Here is a 13,048-nt window from a genome sequence, read left to right on the forward strand (position 1 = left end):
GGCTCGTTCAGGCTGATGTAGGCAGAGCAGGGGTCCAGGGCTGCGACACACACAGAGAGCAGCTGGTAGATATCAAACCAAGGTGTTTACTGATAATTACAAAAGCATTTTTTTCTCCATCCCTGACTTAACAGAACCATTGTGACAGAGAGAGGTCCCTGCGGAGAAAAGGTGATAGCAGCAAACTCATTGCCTTGTGGAAAATTCTGACAGCTCGTCTTGGAGGAACAAGTAAATTAACAGAGCTCTCACAACATTATGCAACAGTCTGACTTGCTGTTTAGCTGATAGGGGGGAAAAAAACAAGATATGAGCAAATCTAAGGTCCAGGTAGTGATTTTGCCATAGGACATACACCCTGGGAACACTGGATCTAGCCCAGGACAATAACCCTTTGTTCAACTACTAACTGAGCACCTGCAAGCCCCTCCTGAAGTCACTGGTAACTCTCCCAGCTGCCTTGGAACAAAGGACTGTATCTCAAACAGGTTATGCAGCCTCTTTTAAAACCCATGCACAGCCAGAGTCAGCCCTCACAGCTGAGCTGCCAAACCTTTTTATTCGTTATCTTAAAATGTAGAGGCACGAAGGTCTGAATTGGGACCTTCTGGGGAGCAAAATGTTCAACCCTTTACACAGCTGTGTTTCTTGCAAGCCCACAAACCCTGCTGATCTGCACAGGAGATCAGCAGTTTGTGAAGTGTTTGTGGGGGCAAGACACAAACATACACGGACTTCCTGGCAAGTGTGATGCTTGTGATTCCTTCATGCTCAAGGAGTGCGTCCCTTTTCAGAGGCCTTTCTGAACCTTCTGCAAATAGTTAAAACATGAGAGTACCATAGGGAAAACATAAACGAAGAATTTAAGTGTTCATTAAATTTTCAGTCTCCTCCTAATTAACCCTCATTTGGCAGCTACCTCACTGTAAGTCCAGAGGTTCCATTTTCCCTTACATTTAACACCTGATTAAGCACACTTATCCCTGACAAGCAATTCCCTATTAAGCAAAAGGAAAGCTAATACTGCCCTGAGTAAGGAAAATTGACTACCATTTCCTAAAATTAGGTTAATAAAACCAATCACTCTGATAAAATGCATCTTGGACTGCAACAGCCTCAACTTTCCACAGCACATTTATTTGGAAGTTCTAAAGCTGTGCTGTTTTGTTTTGACAACAGAGTGATGGACTTTGGGTGAGGGAGGAATACTGTGCTCTTCCTATTAGAAACACAAATGATCCTGGTTCATTATTTTGATTTGTTTCACTGACTTTAAAGTGGGAACTACGAGTGCTTCAGAGAATGGACTTCAAAGTCACTCTTATTTAGCTGTGTCCTCCGTAAACATCTGTCCCACAGATGTGCTATCTCATAGAAATATCTCACAAATATAACATCTCTTATGCCTTCCTCAGCCACAGACACATTTTGCTTGGTCTCAAATCCAGCATAAAAGGTAGGAGCAGCTGCCAGAGTCAGGAGTGCTGCAGAGCTGGCACAGGGAATGTGGATCTGGGTTATGAAGTAATCTCTAGTGCCACAATTCAAAGATATGCAGAGGAGCTAATTCACTGCCACCACAACCAGCCTAGTTCTCCTGAGCAGCAGAGAGGGGAATGCAGCAGGGAATCTCTGATGGGATTCACCAGGCATTCCCTTGTGAGTTCTCCCTTTCACCTGCCTCTGTTTGCCTGCCCTCACCCACAGACAGCAGCAGCGCTGTAAATCCCATCCTCCAAAAGCTGGTTTGACTTCTCCCGAAAGGAAAAGACGGGTCCTGAACAGAGCTTCCTTCAGGCTTCCCTCAGTGTAATTCCCTTGGTTTCCACAAGAGGATTTGGTGTGGCCTTAGGGTGAGTCACTGACTAAGATGAAAAGGTTTCCATGTTGTTAAAAGCCAAATGAGGTGAAGCGGGAATACCCTGTCAGCTTCCCAGCTGGGCAGCACTAAAAATACCAACACTCTCATTAGCTTTCACGTAATTATGAAATATCCCTTGTAGACAGACTCTGGGAATGCTCATCTAGGGAGATGACGCTGTCTCCTAAACATCCAGGAGATAGTTTAAAGACAAAATTTAGTGAGATGAACATGCAGCAGCTCAGAGGGAGCTGGAAGAAGGCACGTCAGGGGAGTTGAGGTAGCATTCCCTCACATCTTACATTCCCCTGAGAGCTTCTGGCAGGAGTGAGGGGGAGGCAAACAAGCAGAAAAAGCAGACAGTGCTCTTTGGAACACTGCAGATCCTCACAGCCACCTTTGGACTGCCAGTGCTGCCTCACACCAGCCTCCCTGCAGACACCAAGCAGTCTTTGGCAGCACGGTTTTTTCATTTTAATTGAATTGAGTTTTTAAGAAAAAAAAATTCCACAAAAACAGAGAAGCAACTGATCAGCCTCTCACCTCCTCTCCCCAAACAACAAGCTTGGGGGTTTGCACGAGATGAATAACTGTCTCCAGATCCCTATTTTTCATTTTTCTTGGCTCAATTTTTTTTCCTCCCCAATACTTCTTGCGTGGCCTGAGCAATTCAGGCTGACAAGCATTAGCTATGAAGCAAAGCTTTTCCATTTGTAAGTTTGATGGTACCATTAGTTCTCTGGCTGACATGGTAGCAGATACACTGGGTGACAAATCAGGCTCCAGCAAGCATTGGTGAGCACCCCATTCTGCAGCCATTAATCCTGTGTAATTGGAGGTCTCTGCTCCAGCACAGCTAAGCAACGAAGGGAGCAGCACTGCATTATAGCACTAGATTCAGCTCAGATTTGTCAAGGAAGCAGGTGAAAAGGTAGCATAATTCTACTCATAGAGTCTGCCCTCCAAAGAGAGGAGAATCCCACAGTGCCTTGGCAATAGAGATTCTCCCAATATGGGAGACTTCACACTCTCTAACAGAAGGATCTTTCCAACCGGAAGGAATTTCACATCACCTTCAAAGAGATGGGGTATTTCTCCCACCTTCCAGTCTTCCACTTAAGAATACCAAGGCTCAGCATGAACCTTAGAGATAGCAAACAGAAATAAGGCAATGCCTCTTTACTCACCCATTGAAGACACTGGCTGGAGCTGGATGACAAAGTAGATACAGAAAAACAAGTACTGGAACATCCCACTCAGCCAAGGAAGAGCCACCACTCAGGGACAGAGGCTTGAAAGCTCTGGTGCAGGCTGTGGCTCCCGCAGCCTTCCTCTCAGCGGAGCTTCTGACTCCAGGCTTCCAGAGGAGCAAGTGTGATTGCTCCCCTGGAAGTTAATCAGAGGAAGAGGCCAAAGGGATGTGGGGTACAGCTCCAGCCTTGACCTTCCCAGAGCAGCTCTGCCCCTTACTGACAGCAGGGACGTACTCACTGATCAATCTTGTTTTTTGGACTTGACCTGCTATTGTTTTCTGGCACCTGCCCCACAGTGACACCTCCACTATCTTATCCAGAGAAGAATTCTAACCAGGGACACCCGGACATCCCAAAGGGATGGAAAAGAAGAACAGATGGGTGCTTGTTATCTCTGCTCCTTCCACAAGCCATACTCCATGGCTCCCTCCAGGCAGAAAACAGCGGCTAAGGAGCCTTAACTGCAGGAAAGAGAGGTCAAAGGAGCAGGACTGATCCTTCCGAGCACAGATTGCAGAGGAGTGCTTGGAGCAGAGCTACAATGGGAACATCAGTCAAACTGAAAGACTGGTGTCCCACAGGGAAACAAGCTCTTCCTAGGCTACGCAGGGACCCTTGCCACTCCTGGTCACACAACCTGACCACTGCAGCGACATTATCAAACAAGGCAAGTAAAGACACTTTTCTGCAGCAGTCATACAAACTCTTCTCTTTAAAAAACAAACTAGGTCCAGCATTACAGAATTAATTTTGATGCAAAACCAAGTAGTTGAGAACCTCTCCTGACTGGTTCAAACCAAACTGGACTGAGTTGCAAGTGACAACCACAAGCTCTAGATGTGGTACACCGAAATCTGTTCTCTACTACAGCAAACCCAGAAAGGGTTCTTCCCACCAGCTCTTAGTGTAAGAGCTCTCCATCAGCAATGAGTGTAGCTAAGCCTACAATAATCACACACCATCAGGCAAGTATGGGCATTTTCCCATTCCCTTGGTATCTTGCATTTTTGCAGCAGGCTAGCCTAAGAAACTACACCAAGCTTCAAATCCCAGCAGGAAAAAAGTAGCTCCATTATTTACAATGTTGAATTTGCACAAGACAGGGAGTTGGGTGCTTGTCTGTCTTGTAGGGATTGCACATTACAGAAAATTCTCAATGGCCTCTCTCTGCTGGGGTGTGTCCCTGGGAGCAAAGTGCAATATGCTGCTCTGCTCCACCCCAGCACAGAAGTCTTTTTTCAGTGGTGAACAACTCTAGGGAACAACAAAAAACCTCCAAATAAATTACTGTTATTACTCCCATAAGGAAAAAAAAAAAAAAAAAAATTCTTGCAGTTCTATTGTGCTGACAGCTGTGCAGTACCAGAAAGGTTTTTCCAACAACAGGAAAGGAGAACGGATCCACTACACAAAGCTATCAAGGCAGATAACCCTCTAGAGGTGATTATGTGAATTCCCAGAAGAGAAACTAAAATTGAACACAGAATAGTACAGCAAGCCACCAGAATTTCTATTTTGCCACTTTCATTGAGAGGCTGATTCACACTTATGATCCCAGCTAAATAAAACTGACAAGCCTGAATGGAATGCTCTGTGTCACAGGTGTGTACATGAACCATCTGATCCCCAGCTGCTTTTGTTTTGTAGCTGCTACGTAAGCCTGCTGTAACAATGTTTTGACAGGTACACATAAGTGACTGACAGCTGACAGTTAACACAGAGGAATGAACTGCAGCATCACAAATTGGAGCCTCAAAGGTGTCACCTACAGGCCCTATCAAGTTCTCAAAAATGGATTAAAGCATGAGATGCCCCAGCATTCCCAGAGATGACTAGGACAGTGTGCTGCCTCTAAATGTTTCTAGGAAGAATGACCAGAGGCAAGTTAATGTGGGTGATATTCACAGCTCCAGAAGCTGTAAAGTTAGTCTGGGGGACAAAGGGAGGGAAAAAACCCAAACAGAAGACTTCCCTGCAAGGAGATGCTCTAGTAGACACACAATTCCATTAGGGCATTTTGTAAGACTTGCACTCTCCAGCAAATATGTTTTTCCTGGCCTCCACAATTGCACCCCAGAGCTTGATGAACCCAACACCCCAAAAAGAATCAGGCTCAAGTTACTACCTCTTAAAAGAAGTCACCAGTTTAAAAGACATGAAGAGGAAAGGCAAAATTAAAATAGAGGGCAGGGACTTTAGTTTGGTACTCAAGAGGAATTTTCTAAACCTGCTACAAAGCCAGTGTGTATCTGTTCTTAACACAAGAAAGAATGCTGGTTTTGCAGGTGGCAACCACCCTTCTTGTCCCTCCCAGAGATCTCCGCAGGGCTTTACCATGCTCACACAAGGAACTCAAATTCTCCAAAGCACTGGCTGGACTGGAAAGCCTCGTGCAGTTTGTAGTGGACTGATGAATAAAAATGCTTTGGTGTTTGCTGAAGCGATCTTGGCTTTGTCAGAGCCACCTCTCAGGACACACCAGTGCCTGGGAGGTGTGTGAAGCACAACTGTGGGTGCAGAAGCCTGCAGCCTGCCTAGAAGGAGGAAGAGCTAATCAGCACTTCCTGCCACAGAGAGGGAGGAGAACCCTGCACACAGGACAGGCTCCCCGTCCAGGATTGATTGGAGGATGTACATTCACAATAAGCCCTGACAGGCAGCTGAGATGGATTGCACTGAAGTCAAGGTCTTTGAGATAGCCTTTGGTGCTGTAAACAGCTTGTTCCAGGACTCAGTGCCAGCGGGAAGGGCTGCGGAGAGCAGGGAGGGAGCACAAGCTGAGTGAAGTATGAGCAAGCTCAACACAAGTAAAGTATCAAGAAGTCATTAAAACCAGGCAAGTACATCACTCCTAGTTAAGAGTAGCAGTTATTTCCTTTGCCTCAGTGGAGCACTGGGACACAGAATTTGATGTTTTGAGAGTGTTTTTCCACAGGTCCTACAGAACCCAGCGTATTTTCCACACTCCTCCATTTTCTTCAGATGGAGGAATTAGAGCACAGACAGCACACCAGTAACTGCAAAACTTGTCAGAGGCAGAAAGAGGAGTAGAACTCATTTTTTAAAAGCCCTCAGAGCCACAGCAGCACAGACTAAGAGCAGCTGCTCCCCCTACTTCAGGGCTTAGGTGCACTGCAAGTCTAAATTTCACTACTGCATTTTACTTTTCACCCCTTTAATGTCAGTATAGAAAATAAGCCTGATGGATTTTTTTAAAAGGAATAATTAGAATCTCTCGGGATAGGGTAGAATACTACTTAAGATATAAAAATCTCCTTCCTGTGTGAAAATGAAGCCATACAATGGGACACAGAGGAAAGAAGCTTGCATTTATAACTCCACACACACAAAAAAACCCAGGAGATATCAGAGAAATTGGTCCACTGGCTCAGACAGGGCAGCTTGGCCAGCTTCACATGGCTGGCTCAGTGCCATGGTCTGACAGCCAACAGCAGCTCCAGAGCGTCATGCAAACCCTCTTAAAGCCAATATGGAAGCGTAAGAACTTGCAGCAAGGTGATCATCACTGCTGCCTGCCAGGCAGGAAGGGTTACAGGGGGAAAGAGAGAGGGCTGGTTTCTTCTTTGCTCTTCAGGAAAGAGGAGCCATGAACACATTCCCTGGAGGAGCCTGCAAAGTAGAGCCTCAGGGGTGTGGCGAAGGGAACAATGCAGTTCTCCAGGAAACTTTAAACTGGTCATACATTTATTTAAAAGCTCCCTCACAGAAGAGATTAAACAAAAGAATAACAAAATTGGTAGAAAAAGCAGCACCCAAGCAGTGCAATGCACCCTGCTGCTCATCCCTCACCGGAGCTGAAGAGTGCAGTGCCACATTAAGATTCAGGCAGCACTGCCAGCTCTTCAAGTGCTGCCACGACGACAGGACCCTATTACCTGCCTGGCTCCCAAAAGGGAAGTAGCTGTTGCAGGAGAGTGTGTTGATGTTGAGATACAACGGTGTGGATCAGGAGAGCAAACAAACCCCACCCTTCCCTTCAGTGTTAGCATTCCAAGGCACTGAGACCTGAGTGGGAGGCTTGTGGATTTCGGGGCACAAGCATAGACACTTTTTACTTTTGTTACCCACATCTTCTCTGGAACAACATTAAAGCATGTGCAGGAACAGTTTTGTAACAGCATCTTCTTGCTTTTAAAATAGAGATTACGGTGCTAAGATGTCATGAAGTCTCCTGGATACCAAAATGGACGAATTCTCATGCAACTGAGCCAAACAATTTGCCTAAGGGTGGCAGCAGCTCATGTGGGGCCAGCAGCAGACTAAGGGTTGCTTGGAGGAAAGTCTGTCAGTAGTGACTAAAGGGAGGTGACAACAAACAGCTTCCAGCCCTTCCCCTCCAGCTTTGAAAAACACAAGAGTTGGCTGTTTCAGAAACTAGCTAATCATGGATGAAAATTTTTTTAAGCAGTCTATGGGCATGGTAGAAACCTGCACCAAACACCTCATCCTGATAACCCATCTTGGTAGGGCAAAGCACGCTCTGCTGATTCCCAAAGTTAATGAACAAATCATATGTCACCACGACAAATCAAACCATTCAACGGCCCAGAGAGAAAGGAACTGAAGCCTGAAACTCCAGTTTTTCTCCAGAACAGCACTTGAATGCAGTACAGAAACACACTGACACCACAGGTACCACTTTTAGGTTGCTGGGCATTACCCGCCCGTATGTATCCTTGTCCTGTTACTATGCTGGCCAAAGGAAAATCTTTGCTAGACCAAGTTCTCTACCTCTACCTCACCACCTCAACTGCTCCCAAGATCCCTGTGTTAGGCAGCCAGGCCTAGCAGCCAGATCTCCATCCAGGCTTCTTCAGGAAAGCTATTATCTGCATCACCACGGCCTCGGGGAGGTAAGGTCAGTCAAGAAGACACAACCTAAACAAAAAGAAATGGAGGAAACTCAGGAGAGAGATGCCACACAGGGAATATTCTTTTCTCACCTAGGGAAAACAACACTATTCAAGAGCACTGATTCAAAAATTGAATAGTTATTTATTGTTCCAGAAGTACATTGCTCTTTTATACATATTTCATAAATGATACAGGATTTTACACATGTTCAGGTTTTTTTTTGTTCTTTTTTTTTTTAAAGAAGGACTTTTCTCCATGCTCCCTCCCTCATCCCAAACACACACCAAGGATTCAGCTACAGGATTGTGTTCATTTTTTTTCCCTTTAAAACTCATCACACAAACAGGATAAAACAGATAAAAAATAATCACACGATGTAATTAAATGGAAAGACAGAGGAAAAGGGGAAGGGAAAAAATAAAACTAGAAACATGCACCCATTCGGTCCAACATGCCACTGAGTGAGAAGAGGCAGCAATCTCAGCTGTGTTTCCACATCTGCAAGGCACCTGGCATCTAGTTAATACTGAATTATTTTCTTTCCTATATTTTTAAAACATGGTTCCCCAAAAAAAACAGAAGCCTCTTTCCATGACACAGTGAGGAGTAGTAGTGAACCATCAAAAAAAAGCAGCCAGCCTTTCGGTATGTAAAGCTTAGTGTCCTTCTCCCACCTTCATCTTGTCTCCACAGCATTTATCAGCAGGGTGCTGAACCAGACTGACCTGCTTTGAGTGAAGAGATGTTTTATCTGCTTAGAAAGCAGCCAGCCTTGCCTAGGAGAGAGGGTAATGGGTTGACCTTCCTTCCTTTATTTCTTTTTAGCTAAGAACAAGAGATTTCATTAGCCACTCCCTAAGAAATTCTGACCTGGGGACACCAAGTTCACTTAAAGCTACTTAAGCAGGGGACAGTGCTACAGAACCAAAGCAGTTCTGTATCCTGCACTGTAAGATCCCCAGGCTCCCAAAAAGCCTCTGGGCAAGGGAAATGCCTTGACAATATGTGAAACCTTCTATCCCATTACACAAACAGTCGAATACCAAGTTTCATTATCCCATGTTCCAAAACTGTTCACTTAAAAGCAGGAGTCATGATTCCAGCAACAGTTCTGTAATCCCTTAAGCCTTCATAATTCCATAGTCCAGGTGGCTATCAGATTTGGGGTAGGAAGAGGGGAACCTCCCTCCCTTAAGACTGAATATAAAAAAACCGCTCATGCAATGCTGCCATGGATTTCTAGAAGGAGCTCAAGGGCATTGGGACACAAAGTTCATATAGGTATTATAGAATAATCCAAAATATTGATTATCAAATGTCCAGAAGAAAACTCATTCCTTCTCTCACTTGGCTACAACCAATCTGTGCTACAAATAAGCAAAGGAGGAAGTCAGTGGAGCACAGGGGATGGGCTGGGAAGGGGAAGCTCACGGTTTTCCAGTAGAAAGCAGTCTTGTAGTAACTTTATAAAAGAGACCAGGGTCTGACCAGAAGTGTGCGTGTTAATGGTGGTGGAGTGCAAGTTCTGATCACCAGCCAGAGCTCCAGGTGGCTTGGATTCTTTGTTCTTTTTTTTTTTTTTCTCCTTTTGTTGTTTTTTGAGAGAGAGAGAGAGAGATCAGAATCAGGTAAAGGAAAATTTAAAAAGCTAAGCAGGCTGCTGGTGTCTTTTCAAGAGGCAGACCCTGCAAAGCTGGAAGAAGACACCCCTACACCCCAGCATTACATTCTTTTCATGAACCCCCCCCAATCCTGTATTTGTACACAATCACCATTCTGAAAATTTTTAAAATGTGACTATTTGCCAAGCCCTTTTCAGAACTAACATTCCACAATGTCCCATCTTCAGATTTGAGATATTTCCCCCCTTCACAGTCCTTTGTCTTGATTAAAGGTAAAAACCCTCCACCCCCCACACCATGTCCCAGCTTCCACCTGCAATGCTTTAATTAAAAAAGGCAAGAGCTATGAACAGGCTTTTTGCTGGGGTTCAGAGCTTCTTTGCTGATCAGTCCTTTTCAGAAATTTGCTGGATGGGCAGATGAACTTGCAGTGGGTCTCGAAGCCTCTTAAGGTCCAATTCTGCCTAAAAGTAAAAGGCACGTTATAAAGCACAAGCCAAAACAACTTCCCCCAATACCATTTCCCTTTAGAGAAAGGAAAACTTTCCCACACACATTTCCTTGTTTTCTCCCTGTCCTGCAGGAAATTTTCCAAAGAGTAAAACAAAGTTGCAGGCTCATACTTGGGAAAACCATTCTCAGCTGTATTTCTCTGAACTTGCCTGCATGCAGCCACTTAAAGGAATTTGGTAGGGAAGATTTGGATCCCTGTAAACTCACTGGAATATTAAAAAAAAAAAAAAAAAAAAAAAGCCAGCAAAAAGCCAACACAAAGCAATATCCCAACTAGATTATTAGGGATGGTTGATTCTAGAAGAAAAGCTTCAGGAAAATAGGGCCATCCAATGGCATCTGTATTCAGCATGGCATAAGAAACCACAGAAAGATCTATGGCTCCTTCCTTATGCAGTTCCTTCTCTCCAAGGCAGGGGTGGAACTCGTCTGGATATCTTACACTGTCATTTCTAGAGCCTGGGAATAAAGGATGATAGAGAGCAGCAAAAAACAATGTGGTAACTCCGCTTTTTCTGCTCACACCATCCTTCTGCAATAAGGCTCTGAGAAACACAAGGAAGTATCTCTATCCAAGTCCTTTGCTGAACAGATCCCACAATGTGGATAATCTGTCAAAAGCATCTGTCTCCAGAGTCTGAGAAATCTGCCCCCACTGACTTTAACAATACAGCCACATTTTCTGAACATTATTTTCCAGGACTGCACTGAAGTGCTATGTCAGGAAGTCCTGAACTGAATGAATGCAAGTCTTTTTTTCTCACTAAATCCATCTGGTGTGTAGGAGCTGAGGAAAAAAGAAATCTTGAATTAGGCTCCTCTGAGGCATAAAGCGTCTGAAGCAACTCAAGACTTGCTAGCAGTGTCTGAAAGGCCCTTAAAGACTGATACAGGTTTCACGTTGATTTACGCATCCAGCAGTTCTATTCTGTTCCTGGGAATATCAAAGCCAAATCAGTGACTGCAGTGGGGCTGTGACAAGAAAATGGGCTGAAAACTTAAAATACATTCATTCTTGCTTGAGGTGTGTCTATTAATAGTATTGAAGAGCTAGCAAGCAGTAATTTCTTTATCTTGTTTCTGGAAAAATTCTTGTTACCTGAGCAATTGCATCCTTGAGTTGATTGTATTTCTCTAGATCAAATCGTGTCTTTTTGGCTCCTTTATGGAAAAATAGTAAGTATTGTCTGTCTCTAGCATCTGGATAAACATATTCCTGAAGAGAGAAAAAGGAGAGAAAATAGGAATAAAGCTACAGCAGGGAGGCAACACAAGATGCCACAGCACAGTACGTCTCAGGTGCGTTTGGGAGAATGACCAGTTTCTGACAGAAGGCACAAGCCTGGTCCAAGCTTGCACAGTGGTGGGTGATCCCTGCCAGCAGCTAAACCCCCACCCAGTCACTCACTGCCCCACAGCTGGATGGGAGAGAGAAGAGAATCCAAAGGTAGGAAAGCAACAAGAAAAACAATACTATAAAGTTAAAGACAGTTTAATAACTGAGGAAAAAAAACCCCACAACAACGTAGGAGTGATGCAGAAGCAACCACTCACCACCTCCTGCCAGCAGACCAATGCTCAGCCAGACTCTGAGCAACAGCTGCTTTGGAGAAACTCTCTCCCAATTTATTACAGAAGGTGACATTATATGGTATGGAATATCAGTTTGGTCAGTTCAGGGCAGGTGTCCCAGATGTGTTCCCTCACAACACCTCACCCACCCCCATCCTATTGCCAGAGGTGGGAAGTGGGGGGTTAGGAGGGGGCAAACCAGGGAAGAACAAAATCCAGAGAAGGCCTTGATGCTGTACCAGCACTGCTCAGCAACAGCAAAAGCACTCATATGTTATCAAGGCTGTCTTGGTCACAAACGCCAAACACCGCACCACACCAGCTTCTCTGAAGAACATTAACTCCATCCCAGCCAGACCCAGCAAGTCAGATATTTGCTTCTCTACCCATTTGTTACACTCCAGCAGTGAGTTACTATCACCTTATTCCTGTCCCCAGGGTGTGAATCCTTCCATGCAGAGAGAACAAGAATTAACGTATTTTGTACTGACAAGTTTGTGGGGAGAAAAGGAGGGGAAAAAGCTATAAACACCACCCCTGAAATGATGCAGCTGACAGACCCCTGGGACACCATGCTGGAACACCTGCAGCATCTGTTCTGATGGCCCTGTGACAGTAGGGACACTTTGAGCCCTCCCTTCCTCTTTATTTAGGTGGGGTTAGGAAGTGGTGAGACAAACCCTGCACTAGAAAATCTGTAGAGAATCTCTCACAATTACAAGGATCCAGAGACAGATTCTTCATCTGGACAGGAGGCCAGATCTGTGAAAGGCCTAAACAAAAGCATTTCCAACAAGATGCCTGATCTTTGGTGTCTTTAAAAAGGCCAACATGGGCATGTGAGAGGGATGGGTTTCCTTGAAGCTCAGAAGGTACCTCACGCAGCCATACCTGTCTGTACTGACCATATCTGCCAGCAGATGAATCTGTTTGGCTACAGCAGTCAGTCACCAAACACAGAAAAGCATTTCTGGTAAGACAACCAGCCAGGACCACCACCAGAATACCCCACAGCCACATACCACCTCCCTGGCCAGCACAAATTAATCAAGTGGCATCTGGGTTCCAACAGGATAAGGAAGGGGCAAAGCAGCTTCTAACAGGCACAACTTGGCTATTTTTCTAGGGAGCAGAGCCCAGAGAAAGTCTTCTAGTGAAGCGTCAATATCAGCACAACAAGTCCTACCTGGCGGGTCATTACGAAATAAGCATACATTGCCATGGCACTACCATAGGTGATGAAATAGGTGACTGGTTCCATAATGTCCCAAGAATATTCCCACCAGGTGAGGCGGGCCAGAATCCCAAACTGAGTGGCCATGTAGGCCAGGCCTCCCCACAACACGAAGGTT

At 45.0% G+C, this 13,048-nt stretch overlaps 2 protein-coding genes across 2 annotated transcripts in view; both read right to left on the reverse strand.

The window, feature by feature from the left end:
- Positions 1 to 7,832, reverse strand: part of OIT3 (oncoprotein induced transcript 3) — a 26,136-nt gene extending 18,304 nt beyond the window's left edge. The window contains exons 1-2 of the mRNA XM_008635508.2: positions 3,049 to 7,832; positions 4 to 40 (exon numbers count right to left, since the gene is read on the reverse strand). Coding sequence (XP_008633730.2) covers positions 4 to 40; positions 3,049 to 3,112 — 101 coding nt within the window. The 5' untranslated portion in view covers positions 3,113 to 7,832. The remainder of the gene's footprint in view (positions 1 to 3; positions 41 to 3,048) is intronic.
- Positions 7,833 to 8,110: 278 nt separating this feature from the next.
- The window catches only part of MCU (mitochondrial calcium uniporter), a 16,573-nt gene continuing 11,635 nt past the window's right edge, over positions 8,111 to 13,048 (reverse strand). Inside the window, exons 8-10 of the mRNA XM_017736548.1 lie at positions 12,883 to 13,048; positions 11,224 to 11,340; positions 8,111 to 10,075 (exon numbers count right to left, since the gene is read on the reverse strand). Of these exons, the coding sequence (XP_017592037.1) occupies positions 9,998 to 10,075; positions 11,224 to 11,340; positions 12,883 to 13,048 (361 nt within the window). The 3' untranslated portion in view covers positions 8,111 to 9,997. The remainder of the gene's footprint in view (positions 10,076 to 11,223; positions 11,341 to 12,882) is intronic.

The sequence above is a fragment of the Corvus brachyrhynchos genome, unplaced genomic scaffold (assembly GCF_000691975.1).
Source record: "Corvus brachyrhynchos isolate BGI_N302 unplaced genomic scaffold, ASM69197v1 scaffold66, whole genome shotgun sequence".
Lineage (NCBI taxonomy): Eukaryota > Metazoa > Chordata > Aves > Passeriformes > Corvidae > Corvus > Corvus brachyrhynchos.